Here is a 19,959-nt window from a genome sequence, read left to right as displayed (position 1 = left end):
TCAGATCAGAGAATCTTGTTTCTCATGGTCTGAGAGTCCTTTTGGTGCTTTTTGGAAAACTCCAAGTGGGCTGTCAACTGCATTTTACTGAGGAGTGGCTTCTGTCTGGCCACACTACCATAAAAGGTATGATTGGTGGAGTGCTGCAGAGATGGGAGAACCTTCCAGAAGGACAACCAGCTCCACATAGAAACTCTGGAGCTCTGTCAGAGTGACCATCGGGATCTTGATCACCTCCCTGACCAATGCCCTTCTCCCCCGATTGCTCAGTTTGGCCGGACGGCCAGCTCTAGGAAGAGACTTGGTGGTTCCACTGTGTTCTTGGGGACCTTCAATGCTGCAGAAATGCTGCAGAAACGTGTTGGTACCCTTCCCCAGAGCGGTGCCTCGACACAATCCTGTCACGTAGTTATACGGACAATTCCTTCAACCGCACGGATTGGTTTTTGCTCTGACATGCACTGTCAACTGTGGGACATAATATAGACAGGTGTGTGCCTTTCTAAATCATGTCTAATCAATTGAATTTACCACAGGTGGACTTCAATCAAGTTGTAGAAACATCAAGAATGATCAATGGAAACAGGATACACCGGAACTCAATTTTAAGTCTCATAGCAAGGGTCTGAATACTTATGTAAATAAGGTATTTCTTTCTTTACAAAAATGTCAAAAAACCAGTTATTGCTTTGTCATTATTGGATATTGTGTGTAGATTGATGATGCAAAACATTTATTTAATCAATTTTAGAATAAGGCAGTAACGTAATAAAATGTGAAAAAAAGGAAGGGGTCTGAATACTTTCCGAATGCATTGTATACGGCTGTTATAGAGGTTTCTAATGGGTGGTTATAGAGGTTTCTAAGGGGTGGTTATAGAGGGAGTTTGTAAAAGGTGTTTTAGACATTCACAAATTTTGCACTCTGTGCCATACCCGAGACTATAATAAATGGCTATTTAACTTTAAGTGTAACAGGTGTTATACAGGATGTTGTTTGGCTTTGTGACTCCTGCAAGCTGTTATAGTGTTATGAAAAGAGTGTTGTCAGGACTGTTTCGTGACTTTCCTACCAAAAGCTGCCATCAGCTCTTCACTGAATGATACTCTATCTCAACACATACCCCTCTGATTGGACAGAGGGGAGAGGGGGCAGGGTGTTGGCTTGGGGGGCAGACACAAGGCTGCACAGGATTGGCCCAGAGGGAGGAAGGGGCTGGGAGTCGGAGGAGAGGGCAGGGGAACTGGGACGGGAGACAAACCTCTCTTGGGAGGTCACTGTGGGGCAGAGAAAAAGGTGAGGAAAGCGAGAGTGACAGGAGAGGAAGAGAAGAGAGCGACAGAGGCAGGTGGGGAGAGGAGAGCCAAAAAACAAGACATCAAGAAAAGCATAGAAGAAAGGGACAGCGGAGGAAAGTCACAAGATCTTAAACCTGACAGGAAAACATAAGGAAGGAAAATACAAATCCTTTAGGAAGAAGGGAGTAGAGAAGAGAGGAAGGAAGGGGGGTTCCTAGGGTGTATTTCCACCAGTAGGGGGAACCATGTCATGCCCTAGGGGGTGTGCGGGTTATTACGTGGTCAACACCAGAAATCTATGGTCCACAGCTGCTGTGTGTGTGTGTTTCTAACCCAATGACTTGAAATATATCAATTAAACAAGGAAATGGGATGGAAAAATTAAACACAGTCAGGTTCGGAGTGGGGGGTGAGGAAAGGAGCAGACAGAGAGTGTGAGGAAGGGTGAGGAGGGTGGTGGGGTCTTACCCATCTTGGGCGTCAGACTGAGGTCTGTGTCTGAGGAGGAGGACTGGCGACTGCATGGCTTGGATGGAGAGAAGGGAGGAGGAGAGGAGGAGGGGGGAAGTGTTCTGAGAGGGGTGGGAGGGACAGAGAGGGGGTGGGTTGGGTCCTCACTGAACACGGGCCTGCCAGGAGAACACACACACGCACATCAGTCACCTCACCGTGTGTGTGTGTATGTATGTATGTGTGAGAGAGGTATGTGGAGTGCAAATGACTGGGCTGCAGAACTAAAAAGCCAAGCACATGAAGCGTAAACAGAAGCACACACAGATATATAGAACTGAGGAGGAAAGCATGGCAGAAACACACAACACAACATGGGCCAACCCAACACAACACTAAAGGGATGAGTAGTTTCTTGAATTGGAATTTAAATTCCCTTCCAACATCAACTGAATTGAAAAGGAATTGAGGCCAACAGACTCCAGGGTGACTGCCATTGGAGACAAATATAGTTGATTGAACTGGACTAAGGCAGATGCTTGGGGCCCTAAAAAAAATCTGCATTGGACAAGATCTCAGAATCTAGACATTAAAACGGAATATACTGAATATTCAAACATTTATTGAACTTACGGTACTAGAAAATGCATTCATTTGTCCAAGTTAATCATAAGACATCAATGAAATGCATCAGTGATTCGTATTTCCCAGAAACCTTCTGAAACGGCACAGGAATGCACGTCTCTGTGTATGTGTGCAGTGCGCATGCATGTCTACACTGTGTAGCCGTTGGCAATGAAGCTAATGATAACAATCTTCTGGTAGAGATGGAAAGACTTTCCCAAAAACCTTTTCAATTAAATGTTAACTACAAAAGTAGCCTATGCCTACCAGACAGAATGATATCATGATCATTTAAATCAATCCAGTGGCCATTTGTTTTGCAAACCCTGCAATCACATGGGCACTACAGAAACACCACTCACCAAACAACGGTCTCTTTCTGGTTTGCACTTGCATTAAAAGGTAACTACACACAAAACTTTAAGATGTTTCATTTTTCCCAGACCTCAAACGTGGTCTCCTGTTGTGGTGTAAAAAATTTTGTGGACTTAAAACATCCAATGTTGTTTTTGTGAGCAGAACGGAATTTGGGGAAAAACTACATAGAATCAGGCAAAATTAGGACAGGTGGAAGGGATGGATCTGCTTGGGCATGGGCTCTATGATTGGCTGCAGGGGACACAAGAAGAGGAAGTGTTTGGGGCTGGTGATGTCACAATCTCATCCAATGGCAAGGAAGAATGGGCTCGGAGGTTGATTTTTTTGGGGGGGAGAGAGAGTGGTAACTATCTCACCGATGGCTATCCATTAGTTTCTCTGTCTCATGCTCTATTGCTCTGGCTCTCCCCTTTCCCTCAGTTTACCTCGCTCTTCTATGTCTGTCTCCTTATTTCTCTTTTATAATCGCTCCCTTTCTATGTACGAGTGAAGACCCATGTAGGAACACAGATTCTGGGACTCCCTCCCTCTCAGGGAAGAGCCTTCCTGCTCTCCCTCCCTCCCTCTCGCTATTTTTCTCTGTCCGTACCAGTAAAGACCAGAGTAGGGACAGAGACAGAGAAGTTCTGGGAGTGGGACAGTCTCTGAGAGCTGCAGGCTGAGTGGACAGGGCTGTTGTGGCTGGAGCGACATCCGTGGGCCAGAGAAGACCTGAATCAATCACCATGTAGAGACGGACAGTGGACCAATCCAAACGCATACAGCAAGAGAAGAGCCAATCCATGTGCAGCAGAGGCAGAGAAGAAGAGAAACACAACAACACACCACAACATTGCAGCAAAGAAAAATAGAGCACAAGAAAAGACAAGAAAAAAATAAAGAGGAGAGGTTGTCTACCCCCTCCTTTTGCATTATAACACCCATAACACCACATGCTGCAGCTAAAGAAAATGCTTGCACCGGCACCCACCCTACCTTCTTTTCTCTCTCCATTCATCCACCCCACCTTCCTCCGACCATACTAGCAGGAACAAGCTCATGCACAGCCCTCAGACACACACACAGTCAAATGAGAGAGAGAGCAGCACTAACATGCAAATGCAAAGAGAGTAGAGCCATTAGAAACAGACAAAAAGACAGACACAGGGAAGGGGGCTGTGTGTCCATGTGCATATCTCAAATATGGTATATACTATAGCTTTGTCACATGATATAACACCCCCCCCCCCCCCCCCCCCCCCCCAAGTGTGACAGGACGTCTCATAAGGGGCGTTTGACGCTAGTTCCTACTTCACAGTAGGGCTGTTGGAAAAAATACATATACATTTGTTGGGGGACAGAAATGCCTTCTTGAACATGTGAACGTTCATGTGCCTTAATTACAAACTTGTGTGGGATCCGTAAATATGTAATGTAAACTAGTTTAGCGAAGGAGAAAACACTGAGCTATATAGGGAGAAAGACAAGATCTTTCCTGGCTAGCCATTCCGGGATATGTTCTGGGGTTCACCGGATGGCAATCAGTCACCGGCTTCATTAATAAGTGCATCAACGACGTCGTCCCCACAGTAACCGTACGCATGTACGTATCCTAACCAGAAGCCATGTATTACAGGCAACATCCACACTGAGCTAAAGGCTAGAGCTCCCACTTTCAGGGAGTGGGAAACTAACCAAGATGCTTTTTATAAATCCCGGTACACCCTCCGACGAACCACCAAACAGGAAAAACATCAATACAGGACTAAGATCATGCTTGATCTGAACCATGCTTGAGAGCACCAGCTGTTCCGGACAACTGTGTAATCATGCTACCGTAGCCGATGTGAGTAAGAACTTTAAACAAGTTAACACTCAATGCGCTGACCAGATGGCAAGCGTCTTCACTGAAATGTTCAACTTCTCCCTGACCCAGTCTGGACCCACTCCACATCACATACTGCAACTACAGATGACACACTCTCTATTGCACTCCACACTGCCCTTTCCCACTTGACCAAAAGGAACACCTATGTGAAAATGCTGTTCATTGACTACAGCTCAGCGTTCAACACCATAGTGCCCTCAAAGCTCATCACTAAGCTTAGGTCACTGGGACTGAACACCTCCCCCTGCAACTGGATCCTGGGCTTCATGAGGGTAGGCAACAACACATCCGCCACACTGACCCTCAACACAGGGATCCTCAGGGGTATGTGCTTAGTTACCTCCTGTACTCCCTGTTCACTCACAACTGCGTAGCTGCTCACGACTCCAACACCATCATTAAGTTTGTCAACGACATGGCAGTGGTAAGACTGATCACCGACAACGATGAGACAGCCTATAGGTAGGTCAGAAGCCTGGCAGTGTGGTGCCAGGACAACGACCTCTCCTTCAATGTGAGTAAGACAAAGGAGCTGATTATGTACTACAGGAAAGGGCCAATCACTCCCCATGCACATCGACGAGGCTATAGTGGAGTGTGTCAAGAGTTTCAAGTACTTCGGTGTCCACGCTACTAAGGATCTATCATGGTCCAAACACACCGACACAGTCGTGAAGAGGGCATGACAATGCCTCTTCCCCCTCAGGACGCTGAAAAGATTTGGCATTGGTCCAGATCCTGAAAAAGTTATACAGCTGCACCATCAAGAGCATGTTGGCTAGCTGCATCACTGCTTGGTATGGCAACTGCTTGGCATCCGACCCTAAGGCGGTACAGAGTGTAGTGTGTTTGGCCCAGTACATCACTGGGGCCGAGCTTCCTGCCATCCAGAACCTCTATACCAGGCGGTGTCAACAAGACCCTGAACAGCTTCTAACCCCAAGCCATAAGACTTCTAAACAAGAATGCTAAATGGCTAATCAAATGGCTACCCGGACTACATGCATTGAACCTTTTTTTGCACTGACTATGCACACACTGGTCTCTACCCACACACATCCTTACACTGACACCCCAACACACATACATAACATGCACACACATATGCATACTGACACCACACAATTACACACTGTATTTTTATTTGTTATTCACTGTGTATTTATTTGTTATCTTTAACTCTGCATTTTTTTTGTGTTTACCCACAAGTAAGCAAGTGTACTACTAAGTGTACTACTAAGCATGTGACAAATACAAATCATACAATAAGATCATGTCAATTTGACATAAGCCCTCAGAGAAATCTGGTCACAAATGTAGAGAAAGGCAGAAATACTGAGACACACACAGGAGTTAGTCCAAAGGCAGGGCACAAACACATACACTCTCTTGCTCTCTCTCGCTCACACACACACACACACACACACACACACACACACACACATGCATTCGTTCAATACTCACTCTTTGATTTCCTTAGAGGGGGAGTTGCAGGCATTGGATGCCGGGGCAGTGTTGGTGTGTGTGATGGTGTTGGAACCAGTCCCAGGGATGAGTTTGTCCAGAGTGCAGGCGGTGCCGATGGCTCGGACCACCAGACCCGACTCTCCCTCCAGATCAAAGCATTGCAGGTAGCCCACCACCGCATTACCACCCATCTCCAACACCTTCAGACCGATCTTCCTCTGCAGCTCACCTACACACACACGCCTCGTTAGAAGCCCTGAGAGTTCTGATGTAATATACTCTAATACTATAGAATACTTCTATAGTGTAATATATATACAGTTGAAGTCAGAAGTTTGCATACACTTATGTTGGAGTCATTAAAACATGTTTTTCAATCACTCCACACATTTCTTGTTAATTAACTATAGTTTTGGCAAGTCGATTAGGACATCTACTTTGTGCATGACACAAGTCATTTTTCCAACAATTGTTTAGACAGTGAATTAATTATAAGTGAAATAATCTGTCTCACAATTCCAGTGGGTCAGACGATTACATACACCGAGTTGACTGTGCCTTTAAACAGGTTGGAAAATTCCAGAAAATGATGTCATTGCTTTAGAAGCTTGTGTTAGGCTAATTTACATAATTTGAGTCAATTGGAGGTGTACCTGTGGATGTATTTAAAGGCCTCCCTTCAAACTCAGTGCCTCTTTGCTTGACATCATGGGAAATCAAAAGAAATCAGCAAAGAACTCAGAAAAACAATTGTAGACCTCCACAAGTCTGGTTCATCCTTGGGAGCAATTTCCAAACGCCTGAGGGTACCACAGTCATCTGTACAAACAATAGTACGCAACTATAAACACCATGGGTCCACGCAGTCGTCATACCGCTCAAGAAGGAGACACGTTCTGTCTCCTAAAGATGAACGCTCTTTGGTGTGAACAGTGCAAATCAATCCAAGAAGAGCAGCAAAGGACCTTGTGAAGGTGCTGGAGGAAACAGGTACAAAGTATCTATATCCACAGTAAAACGAGTCCTATATCGACATAACCTGAAAGGCCGCTCAGCAAGGAAGAGGCCACTGCTCCAAAACCGCCATAAAAAAGACAGACTACAGTTTGCAACTGCACATGGCGACAAAGATCGTACTTTTTGGAGAAATGTCCTCTGGTCTGATGAAACAAAAACAGAACTGTTTGGCCATAATGACCATCGTTATGTTTGGGGGAGAAAGGGGACACTTACAAGCTGAAGAACACCATCCCAACCGTTAAGCACGGGGGTGGCAGCGTAATGTTGTGGGGGTGCTTTGCTGCAGGAGGGACAGTTGCAGTTCACAAAATAGATGGCTTCACGTGGAAGAAAAATTATGTGGATATATTGAAGCAACATCTCAAGACATCAGTTGGGAAGTTAAAGCTTGGTCGCAAATGGGTCTTCCAAATGGACAATGACCCCAAGCATTCTTCCAAAGTTGTGGCAAAATGGCTTAAGGACAACAAAGTCAAGGCATTGGAATGGCCATCACAAAGCCCTGACCTCAATCCTATAGAAAATGTGTGGGCAGAACTGAAAAAGCGTGTGTGAGCAAGGAGGCCTACAAACCTGACTCAGTTACACCAGCTCTGTCAGGAGGAATGGGCCAAAATTCACCAAACTTATTGTGGGAAGCTTGCGGAAGGCTACCCAAAATGTTGGACTCAATTTAAACAATTTAAAGGCAATGCTACCAAATACTAATTGAGTGTATGTAAACTTCTGACCCACTGGGAATGTGATGAAAGAAATAAAAGCTGAAATAATTCTCTACTATTATTCTGACATTTCACATTCTTAAAATAAAGTGGTGATCCTAACTGACCTGAGAAAGAATTTTACTCGTTAAGAATTTTACTAGGATAAAATGTCAGGTATTGTGAAAAACAGAGTTTTAATGTATTTGGTTAAGGTGTATGTAAACTTCCGACTTCAACTATATACAGTGCCTTGCGAAAGTATTCGGCCCCCTTGAACTTTGCGACCTTTTGCCACATTTCAGGCTTCAAACATAAAGATATAAAACTGTATTTGTTTGTGAAGAATCAACAACAAGTGGGACACAATCATGAAGTGGAACGACATTTATTGGATATTTCAAACTTTTTTAACAAATCAAAAACTGAAAAATTGGGCGTGCAAAATTATTCAGCCCCCTTAAGTTAATACTTTGTAGCGCCACCTTTTGCTGCGATTACAGCTGTAAGTTGCTTGGGGTATGTCTCTATCAGTTTTGCACATCGAGAGACTGAAATCCTCCTTGCAAAACAGCTCGAGCTCAGTGAGGTTGGATGGAGAGCATTTGTGAACAGCAGTTTTCAGTTCTTTCCACAGATTCTCGATTGGATTCAGGTCTGGACTTTGACTTGGCCATTCTAACACCTGGATATGTTTATTTTTGAACCATTCCATTGTAGATTTTGCTTTATGTTTTGGATCATTGTCTTGTTGGAAGACAATTCTCCGTCCCAGTCTCAGGTCTTTTGCAGACTCCATCAGGTTTTCTTCCAGAATGGTCCTGTATTTGGCTCCATCCATCTTCCCATCAATTTTAACCATCTTCCCTGTCCCTGCTGAAGAAAAGCAGGCCCAAACCATGATGCTGCCACCACCATGTTTGACAGTGGGGATGGTGTGTTCAGGGTGATGGGCTGTGTTGCTTTTACGCCAAACATAACGTTTTGCATTGTTGCCAAAAAGTTCAATTTTGGTTTCATCTGACCAGAGCACCTTCTTCCACATGTTTGGTGTGTCTCCCAGGTGGCTTGTGGCAAACTTTAAACGACACTTTTTATGGATATCTTTAAGAAATGGCTTTCTTCTTGCCACTCTTCCATAAAGGCCAGATTTGTGCAATATACGACTGATTGTTGTCCTATGGACAGAGTCTCCCACCTCAGCTGTAGATCTCTGCAGTTCATCCAGAGTGATCATGGGCCTCTTGGCTGCATCTCTGATCAGTCTTCTCCTTGTATGAGCTGAAAGTTTAGAGAGACGGCCAGGTCTTGGTAGATTTGCAGTGGTCTGATACTCCTTCCATTTCAATATTATCGCTTGCACAGTGCTCCTTGGGATGTTTAAAGCTTGGGAAATATTTTTGTATCCAAATCCGGCTTTAAACTTCTTCACAACAGTATCTCGGACCTGCCTGGTGTGTTCCTTGTTCTTCATGATGCTCTCTGCGCTTTTAACGGACCTCTGAGACTATCACAGTGCATCAAGAGACTTGATTACACACAGGTGGATTGTATTTAGGTCATTTAGGTCAACATTGGATCATTCAGTGATCCTCACTGAACTTCTGGAGAGAGTTTGCTGCACTGAAAGTAGAGGGGCTGAATACTTTTGCACGCCCAATTTTTCAGTTTTTGATTTGTTAAAAAAGTTTGAAATATCCAATAAATGTCGTTCCACTTCATGATTGTGTCCCACTTGTTGATTCTTCACAAAAAAATACAGTTTTATATCTTTATGTTTGAAGCCTGAAATGTGGCAAAAGGTCGCAAAGTTCAAGGGGGCCGAAAACTTTCGCAAGGCACTGTATATATATATATATGTACAGTATATCACAAAAGTGAGTACACAATTTTTGTAAATATTTGAGTATATCTTTTCATGTGACAACACTGAAGAAATGACACTTCGCTACAATGTAAAGTAGTGAGTGTACAGCTTGTATAACAGTGTAAATTTGCTGTTCCCTCAAAATAACTCAACACACAGCCATTAATGTCTAAACCATTGGCAACAAAAGTGAGTACACCCCTAAGTGAAAATGTCCAAATTGGGCCCAAAGTGTCAATATTTTGTGTGGTCACCATCATTTTCCAGCACCGCCTTAAGCCTCTTGGGCATGGAGATCACCAGAACTTCACAGGTTACAACTGAAGTCCTCTTCCACTCCTCCATGACGACATCACGGAGCTGGTGGATGTTAGAGACCTTGCATTCCTCCACCTTCCGTTTGAGGATGCCCCAGATGCTCAATAGGGTTTTAAGTCTGGAGACATGCTTCGCCAGTCCATCACCTTTACCCTCAGCTTCTTTAGCAAGGCAGTGGTCATCTTGGAGGTGTGTTTGGGGTCCTTATGTTGGAATACTGCCCTGCAGCCCAGTCTCCGAAGGGAGGGGATCATGCTCTGCTTCAGTATGTCACAGTACATGTTGGCATTCATGGTTCCCTCAATGAACTGTAGCTCCACAGTGCCGGCAGCACTCATGCAGCCCCAGACCATGACACTCCCACCACCATGCTTGACTGTAGGCAAGACACTTGTCTTTGTACTCCTCACCTGGTTGCCGCCATACACACTTTACACCATCTGAACCAAATAAGTTTATCTTGGTCTCATCAGACCACAGGACATGGTTCCAGTAATCCATGTCCTTAGTCTGCTTGTCTTCAGCAAACTGTTTGCGGGCTTTCTTGTGCATCATCTTGAGAAGAGGCGTCCTTCTGGGACGACAGCCATGCAGACCAATTTGATGCAGTGTACGGCGTATGGTCTGAGCACTGACAGGCTGACACCCCACCCCTTCAACCTCTGCAGCAATGCTGGCAGCACTCATACGTCTATTTTCCAAAGACAACCTCTGGATATGACGCTGAGCACGTTCACTCAACTTCTTTGGTCGACCATGGCAAGGCCTGTTCTGAGTGGAACCTGTCCAGTTAAACAGCTGTATGGTCTTGGCCACCGTGATGCAGCTCAGTTTCAGGGTCTTGGCAATCTTCTTATAGCTCAGGCCATCTTTTTGTAGAGCAACAATTCTTTTTTTCAGATCCTCAGAGAGTTCTTTGCCATAAGGTACCATGTTGAACTTCCAGTGACCAGTCAGTATGAGGGAGTGTGAGAGTGATGACACCAAACACACCTGCTCCCCATTCACACCTGAGACCTTGTAACACTAACGGGTCACATGACACTGGAGAGGGAAAATGGCTAATTGGGCCCAATTTGGACATTTTCACTTAGGGGTGTACTCACTTTTGTCGCCAGCGGTTTAGACATTAATGGCTGTGTGTTGAGTTATTTTGAGGGAACAGCAAATTTACACTGTTATACAAGCTGTACACTCACTACTTTACATTGTAGCAAAGTGTCATTTCTTCAGTGTTGTCACATGAAAAGATATACTCAAATATTTACAAAAATGTGAGGGGTGTACTCACTTTCGTGATATACTATATATACAGTGGGGCAAAAAAGTATTTAGTCAGCCACCAATTGTGAAAGTTCTCCCACTTAAAAAGATGGGAGAGGCCTGTAATTTTCATCATAGGTACACTTCCACTATGACAGACAAAATTAAAAAACAAATCCAGAAAATCACATGGTAGGATTTTTTATGAATTTATTTGCAAATTATGGTGGAAAATAAGTATTTGGCCACCTACAAACAAGCAAGATTTCTGACTCACACAGACCTGTAACTTCTTCTTTAAGAGGCTCCTCTGTCCTCCACTCGTTACCTGTATTAATGGCACCTGTTTGAACTTGTTATCAGTATAAAAGACACCTGTCCACAACCTCAAACAGTCACACTCCAAACTCCACTATGGCCAAGACCAAAGAGCTGTCAAAGGACACCAGAAACAAAATTGTAGATCACAAGAACGGTGAGCAAAAATCCCAGAACCACACGGGGGGACCTAGTGAATGACCTGCAGAGAGCTGGGACCAAAGTAACAAAGCCTACCATCAGTAACACACTACGCCGCCAGGGACTCAAATCCTGCAGTGCCAGACGTGTCCCCCTGCTTAAGCCAGTACATGTCCAGGCCTGTCTGAAGTTTGCTAGAGAGCATTTGGATGATTGGGAGAATGTCATATGGTCAGATGAAACAAAAATATAACTTTTTGGTAAAAACTCAACTCGTCGTGTTTGGAGGACAAAGAATGCCGAGTTGCATCCAAAGAACACCATACCTACTGTGAAGCATGGGGGTGGAATCATCATGCTTTGGGGCTGTTTTTCTGCAAAGGGACCAGGACGACTGATCCGTGTAAAGGAAATAATGTATCGTGAGATTGAGTGAAAACCTACTTCCATCAGCAAGGGCATTGAAGATGAAACGTGGCTGGGTCTTTCAGCATGACAATGATCCCAAACACACCGCCGGGCAGGAGGAGTGGCTTCGTAAGAAGCATTTCAAGGTCCTGGAGTGGCCTAGCCAGTCTCCAGATCTCAACCCCATAGAAAATCTTTGGAGGGAGTTGAAAGTCCGTGTTGCCCAGCAACAGCCCCAAAACATCACTGCTCTAGAGGAGATCTGCATGGAGGAATGGGCCAAAATACCAGCAACAGTGTGTGAAAACCTTGTGAAGACTTACAGAAAACATTTGATCTCTGTCATTGCCAACAAAGGGTATATAACAAAGTATTGAGATAAACTTTTGTTATTGACCAAATACTTACTTTCCACCATAATTTGCAAATAAATGCATTAAAAATCCTACAATGTGATTTTCTGGATTTATTTTCTCATTTTGTCTGTCATAGTTGAAGTGTACCTATGATGAAAATTACAGGCCTCTCATCTTTTTAAGTGGGAGAACTTGCACAATTGGTGGCTGACTAAATACTGTTTTTGGACCACTGTATATACACTATATATTATATATACACACACACACACAGTAGAGAAAGTTAGATAGCTGGGTTATGTACCAGACATGAGGGAGATGAGTCGCTGGCGGGCCTCGTTAGAAGCCCTGGGGGTTCTGATGCGGTCAATCCACTGGTACTCCGGGTCCTCGTTCACTACCAGCTCCTCAACAAAACCATGGACCAGCGCCGCGCGGTAACACCTCGGGATGGATGTTGCTAACACACGCATAAACACCTTATCATCATTCATTATCATCATCAGCCATTTCTTGTGACTAGATCTCTCTACTATAGTACATCCCCATAGGGAACCAGGACTCACTGCAGAAGAACTTGACCCCACAGGAGGACTGTCTGAAGCGGTTTAGGTCGTTGAAGAGGTCCACCTTTACCAGAACATTAATCTCCCCTCTGATACCTGTAGGAGAGGACAGAATGAACAGAAACATTACTACCAGACAAAAACACCACCGAACCATAGAAACTAGAGGTCGGCCGATTAAATCGGAATGGCCGATTAATTAGGGCCGATTTCAAGTTCATAACAATCAGAAATCTGTATTTTTGGACACCGATTTCCGTATATTAAAAATTAAATAAAAACAAAACAACTTTTTTTTATACCTTTTATTTAACTAGGCAAGTCAGTTAAGAACCCATTCTTATTTTCAATGACTGCATAGGAACTGTGGGTTAACTGCCTTGTTCAGGGACAAAATGACAGATTTTCACCTTGTCAGCTCAGGGGTCCAATCTTGCAACCGCACAGTTAACTAGTCCAACGCTTTAACCATTGCACTCCACGAGTAGCCTGCCTGTTACACGAATGCAGTAGAAGCCAAGGTAAATTGCTAGCTAGCATTAAACTAATCTTATAAAAAACAATCAATCCTAATCACTAGTTCTAACTACTAATCCAGTTTAGCAGGCAATATTAACCAGGTGAAATTGTGTAATTTCTCTTGTGTTCATTGCACGCAGTCAGGGTATATGCAACTTTCATATGTTCTCATGTTCTGATCAAGGAACTTAAACGTTAGCTTTTTTTACATGGCACACATTTTTACATGGCACATATGACTTTATTTTCCAACACTTTGTTTTTGCATTACTTAAACCAAATTGAACATGTTTCATTATTTATTTGAGGCTAAATTGATTTTATTGATGTTTTATATTAAGTTAAAATAAGTGTTAATTCAGTATTGTTGTAATTGTCATTATTACAAATGTAATAAAAACATAAACATAAAGTCATTTTTTTTTTATGTAAATTTGTATTTTTAAAATCGGCCGATTAATCGGTATCGGCTTTTCTGGTCCTCCAATAATCGGTATTGGCATTGAAAAATCAGAATCGGTCGATCTCTAATAGAAACCCCAACTCTTCACAAGCACACTCCTCTCCCCTCTCAAACCAGGAAGACAGGTGCTACATCATCATTACTAGATAGATACCGTTAAATAACAGCTTTTAGTAAGGCAGTGTTTTTACAGCAGAGGAACAACATGCATTTACAGGCTGTTACACAGAGAACACTGTGTATTTCTTTAGAGGCCTGGTTATGTATCTGAAAAATACCACTGTGGCCATGCACTGTTGATGGGTAAGTATATACCTTGTGTCATAGATAGTGGAAGTATATAACTGACTGTGTATGGTGTGGTAGATGGGGATTACACCGAAGAAAAATATAAAACACAACATGTAAAGTGTTGGTCTTAAGTTTCATGAGCTGAAATAAAAGATCCCAGAAATTTTCCAGATGCACAAAAAGCATATTTCTCTCAAATGTTGTGCAAATTTGTTTACACCCCTGTTAGTGAGCATTCTCCTTTGCCAAGATAATCCATCCACCAGACAGGTGTGGCATATCAAGAATCTGATTAAACAGCATGATCATTACACAGGTGCACATTGTGGTGGGTACAATAAAAGGCCACTCTAAAATGTGTAGTTTTGTCACACAACACAATGCCACACGGCTCAAGTTGAGGGAGCACGCAATTGGAATGTTGACTGCAGGCATGTCCACCAGAGACGTTGCCAGAGAATGTTCATTTCTCTACCATAAGCCGCAGCAATGTTGTTTTTGAGAATTTGGTTGCATGTCCAACCAGCCTCACAACCGCAGACCACGTGTATGGCGTCACATAGACAAGCTGTTTGCTGATGTCAACATTGTGAACAGAGTACCCCATTGTGGTGGTGGGGTTATGGTATAGGCAGGCAGAAGCTACGGACAGTGAACACAAGTGCATTTTAACAATGGCTATTTGAATGCAGAGATACCATGATGAGATCCTGAGGCCGATTGTGAGGCCCATTTTCTTTAAGGTATCTGCGACCAACAAATGTATATCTGTATTCCCAGTCAAGTGAAATCCATAGATTAGAGCCTAATTCATTCATTTAAATTGACTGATTTCCTTAAAGGATGTTTAACTCAGTCAAATCTTTGAAATGATTGCATGTTGCGTTGATATTTTTGTTCAGTATCTATAAGAAACGCACCGTGTATAGTGTCGTAGATGGGGAACCATCCAGAGATGACGGTAGCAGCCTCACTGGACAGCAGAGGGTCGATGTCAATGTAGACCTTCCCTATTGCGTCGTTGGCACTGTAAGTGTCATGGTCCAACACTGTGATCTGTAACGGCTCATCCTGCAAATCCTCATCATCCACCTAGAGGAGGGGGGACAAAGTTGGGGAAACAATAATACAGGACAATCATGTTGACTCTACTGGGTTCGCCCCAGGATTTTTTAACAGGGTGGTGCTGCTGAGTATGGCCGGGGGATGCCCGGAGGGGCGCAAAGATTTTAGCATGTTTTAACACATGTAACTGACATTTCCTGCAATCTAGAGCAAAAATGGCAAATATAGTTGTTTTTTTACATTGTGGTGCAGCCAGTCCACAAAGTGGCGAAGCGCCCCTCTTACATTCTTTGTGGAGAACCCTGCTGCAGCTTCTTCACCCTGTAAATCCTATGCCATTCACAAACACCTTCCTTCACAGAGAAATAAGTCAAGAAGTCATATTCACACATTTTACCTCAAATTTGAACCACTCTGAGTTCCACTGTGGGTTAAGGGACTTGGGGTAGACATCCGTTTTGAAAGTTGTGTTGCCAAATTTGACCTGTAAGACACAACACCAATGAAGAACACCACAAGGCTAGTACTGCATCACTGTAACAAAGTATATGTGTTGAAGGGGTTGTAACATTACGTTGACCTGATGTTTTTTTCAGGGCAAACTTAGAATGGAGCATGCTCACCTCTACAAAGGCATCAGTGAGGTCGCTGGCTCGGTCCATGACTGGTAAGTGACGCCCCGCCACAATCTTAGCTTTCAATTTACCCGGCATGATTCAGCTTTGTCATCACCTTCGGATCAAAGAATTACAGGTAAATAATTGCATTACTACAATAGCAATATTGTGTATTTTACCTGTATTCACCAGATCATGATAAAACCTGGCCAGCAGCATACCACCCTGCATCCCACTGCTGGCTTGCTTTTGAAGCTAAGCAGGGTTGGTCCTGGATGGGAGACCAGATGGTGCTGGAAGTGGTGTTTGGAGGGCCAGTAGGAAGCACCCTTTCCCCTGGTCTAAAAAAATATCCCTAGGGCAGTGATTGGGCCATTGCCCTGTGTTAGGTGCCATCTTTCGGGAAGGGACTTCAAACGGGTGTCCTGACTCTCTGTGGTCACTAAAGATCCCATGGCACTTATTGTAAGAGTAGGGGTGTTAACCCTGGTGTCCTGGCTAAATTCCCAATCTGGCCCTCATACGGTTACCTAATCATCCCCAGCTTACAATTGTCTCATTCATCTCCCCTGTAACTATTCCCCAGGTCGTTGCTGTAAATGAGAATGTGTTCTCAGTCAACTTACCTGGTTAAATAAATTTGAATTGATTCATGTGCTACCAGATCTAAGGTCACACTGCAGTTGTGGCTACTGAGTAGTAGAAGGCTGATGCTAGTCCTGCTTGGTCCTGACATGGTCAGGCAACATATGTTGGTGACAGTTGACATACAGAGATTGACATGTACCAGCAAAGCAACATATTCTGGCTATAGCTAATACAGTGGTCGTTCTACCTTATTACTTGTTTCACTGACGTTACTGTAATATGTAAGATAAGTTAGCTAACTGGTTTATATAACTAGGTTACTTGGATGACAGACTTAGTTAGCCAACTACTGATTCTGTTAATCAGCCAGTTAACTAATTGAGAGCTTATTGCAACAGCCAGTTAGCTTAGCTTGGCGTTACTGCATAGCAGTTGACTGACATGCATGCATAACGTTACCCCCTGTATTTCTGTGCGACCGGGTCGCCACACAACATAATGAAATCTATGTTACAAACAGTATAACAAACTGGCTGTTATTAGACGTCATTGAGTGTCCTTACCCGGACTATGTCAAACGAGAGAGCTGGGGAAACAGCAGCGTTTTTTCAGACGGACTTTGTTGGCAGCCCGCGCGCAAGACCTCCGCATCTCTACTAAACATGACGAGATCTTCTCTCATAAGCCCGGTAGATGTGGCTAATATTTACTATAACTACGCTTTATGGCCATTGACTGCTTTAAAAAGAAAAGCTCATTCAAATTCACTGTACACACATTGCGGTTAGCATCCCCGGCCAGCTCAACGAATGGAAAATGCTAGCCAGCGCTGTCTTCTCTTCTGGTGGAAAGGTGGTGACTAAATCTTGTTCACGAGATGTAAAACTGTAACACCGGCTTCATCTTCACGTTAGGCTTTCTCATACTTAGCCCAACTGACCGCATGATGTCGCTGTTATTCCATTTACGTCGTTTGTAATCTTACTTTACGCTTTACTATTTAACTAGGCAAGTCAGTTAAAAACAAATTCTTATTTTCAATGATGGCGGAACTGCCTTGTTCGGGGGCAGAACGACAGATTTGTACCCTGTCAGCTCGGGGATATGAACTTGCAGCCTTTCGGTTAATAATCCAACGCTCTAACCACTAGGCGACCCCGCCGCCCAGGTGTCACAAATGGACCGGATCGTAAGTAAAACATCCTCCACTCAGGTTGCACTTGTGTGCGTAACCTCCTTAGCTCGATTTAATGGTTTGTTGGTATAAAAAAACGGGGGACATATGCACACTGTCTTAATAAAACAACATTTTCAACCACCATACTAGAGTGGCTAATGCTAACGTTACGTGCTTATGTTGCCCACCATGTTCAACCAGGGGTAAACAACAAGCGCAAGAGGTGTACAACATCCAGAAGTTGTCCGAAAATCCCAAAAACAAAAACACGATTTTTTTTCCACATATGAGTTGAGTAAATCAACGCCTGTGCACCCTGAATGGAGGATGTTTCATGTACAAACCGGTCCATGGGGGCCAGAAGTTTTTACCGGCTGGTCTCATTAGTCAGAAAACAACATAAAATGAATAATAGCGCCACCTTGCGGCCGGTTGGGCCTGTCCCATACACAATGAGGTGAAGTGTGTACAGTATTAATATAACAGTAGATGTAATATGCACTAAAAATAGATACATATGCGTCAGATTTTGCCATATTACTTATGCCCTTCAAAATGATCCACAATGAGGCAGAGATGGAGTGTGTGTGTGTGGCTGTAAGTGTGCACATGTGGACGTGTTTAACTATACTTGTGGGGACCATAAGTCCCCACAAGAATAGTAAACAAATAGCAATTTAACCAACTGGGGAGGTCAAATGCTATTTCTAAGGGGTTTACGGTTAAGGTTAGAATTAGTGTTAGAATTAGGGTTAAGAGCTAGGGTTAGGTTTAGCTTCGGTTTTATGGTTTGGGTTAAGGTTAGGTTTAGGGTAAGGGTTAGTGGGTAGGGAAAATAGGATTTTGAATCGGACTGAATTGTGTGTCCCAAGTTATACAAGACTGTGTGTGTGTCCGTGCTGTTTGCTAGGTAGATTTGTCTGAATTAAATGATAACGCCTTCTTCTTGACACCTGGTTAGTTTGTCCCCGGGGGTGTGTGAGGGGATAGGCTGATATTTTAATCTCCGAGCACACAGATATCCATAGCATCCTTGGAACCTTTTTTCTCCTCTCTGCCAAAGACCCAATGGTCGCTATCAAGGTTACATGGCAGGCTGAGTGGCCAAGCTCATTTCCATTTCAAACTCTCCTTCCTCTCCTAACCCCCACTCCTAGGAATTAGGAGTTAGCAGTTAGGATACAGAGAATAGACTGCTGTATACAAAAATAGACCCTGGTCATTACACACTTAACATAATATATACATTGCACATTACCCCTGTCATACACATTTCATAGTCACATAATACATATTGCACATTTCCCTTGCATCACAGGCACTCTTACCACTGCCCCTGAAAACCGGAGGCATCGGAGTTCTCCCGACCCAGCTGAGGGTGATGGCGTACTAACACAGCTCAGCTTCACATCTTGTTGTTTAGCTATTTAATAGACATAGGAATGAAGCTTACATGTAGGGAGCCTATAGTGTCTGCCTGAGGGGAGGCGCTTATACATGGAATGAAGTACAAATCATTTTCCGCGCTTGTCTGGTAATGGTCTTTTCAAAAATTGTCTGCAGGGATGGCTGTTGCTTCACAACCATGACCTTCATGGCAGTTTGTGTCAGGCATGCAATTTGAGATTTCAGTTGGACTGATAAATTGCCAAAATAAACTGTGATCCCATATCTCAGGATATTCTCTATAACCGCATGATGGAAAAGGAGCATTCTTTTCTGGTCAACTCCAAACACCTGAGACTATGTAGGAAAGAGGCTTAGTTGGACTCCGACACTCTCTACTTGGACCTTCTAGCTAAGCACATTGTCCATATGTACACCTAGCTACTTGTATGAACTAACCTATGCTATGTTAGCATTGTGGACAACCACAGGGGTGTGTGGTCACCGACAGATATGGGGTCAAACACCATCTCTTTTGTTTTCTTTACATGAAGGATGAAATTGTGCTCATCACACAACTTGACAAACCTTTGAATCTCTGACCTGTACAAAGTAGTATCAGCCTCCTAATACAATAGACCAAGAATGGCGGTATCATCTGAAAACTATACACTGTAATTATCAGGGTGACTGCTGGTTCATTCATTTGTGTACAGTGTGAATAAGATGGGCGACCTCACACAACCCTGTGCTAATGTCTCTAGACTCAGAGAGGGTTGCATTAATGCTAACCTGCTGAGTCTGGCTAGTC

General features: G+C 43.6%; 1 protein-coding gene across 6 annotated transcripts in view; it reads right to left on the bottom strand.

Annotated features, from left to right (window-relative positions):
• The window catches only part of c2cd5 (C2 calcium dependent domain containing 5), a 65,270-nt gene extending 47,090 nt beyond the window's left edge, over positions 1-18,180 (bottom strand). For 3 of the 6 annotated variants that reach the window (XM_031801225.1, XM_031801226.1, XM_031801228.1), the window contains exons 1-8: positions 17,149-18,180; positions 16,004-16,112; positions 15,778-15,864; positions 15,236-15,407; positions 13,043-13,138; positions 12,781-12,936; positions 6,082-6,313; positions 1,767-1,927 (exon numbers count right to left, since the gene is read on the bottom strand). In XM_031801225.1, coding sequence (XP_031657085.1) covers positions 1,767-1,927; positions 6,082-6,313; positions 12,781-12,936; positions 13,043-13,138; positions 15,236-15,407; positions 15,778-15,864; positions 16,004-16,093 — 994 coding nt within the window. In that variant the 5' untranslated portion in view covers positions 16,094-16,112; positions 17,149-18,180. The remainder of the gene's footprint in view (positions 1-1,766; positions 1,928-6,081; positions 6,314-12,780; positions 12,937-13,042; positions 13,139-15,235; positions 15,408-15,777; positions 15,865-16,003; positions 16,113-17,148) is intronic. The other 3 variants (XM_031801227.1, XM_020456948.2, XM_031801229.1) reach the window with 1 other exon arrangement.
• Positions 18,181-19,959: the final 1,779 nt, after the last annotated feature.

This window comes from Oncorhynchus kisutch, linkage group LG22 (genome assembly GCF_002021735.2).
Source record: "Oncorhynchus kisutch isolate 150728-3 linkage group LG22, Okis_V2, whole genome shotgun sequence".
NCBI lineage: Eukaryota > Metazoa > Chordata > Actinopteri > Salmoniformes > Salmonidae > Oncorhynchus > Oncorhynchus kisutch.
This window is presented reverse-complemented; position numbering and strand designations above follow the sequence as displayed.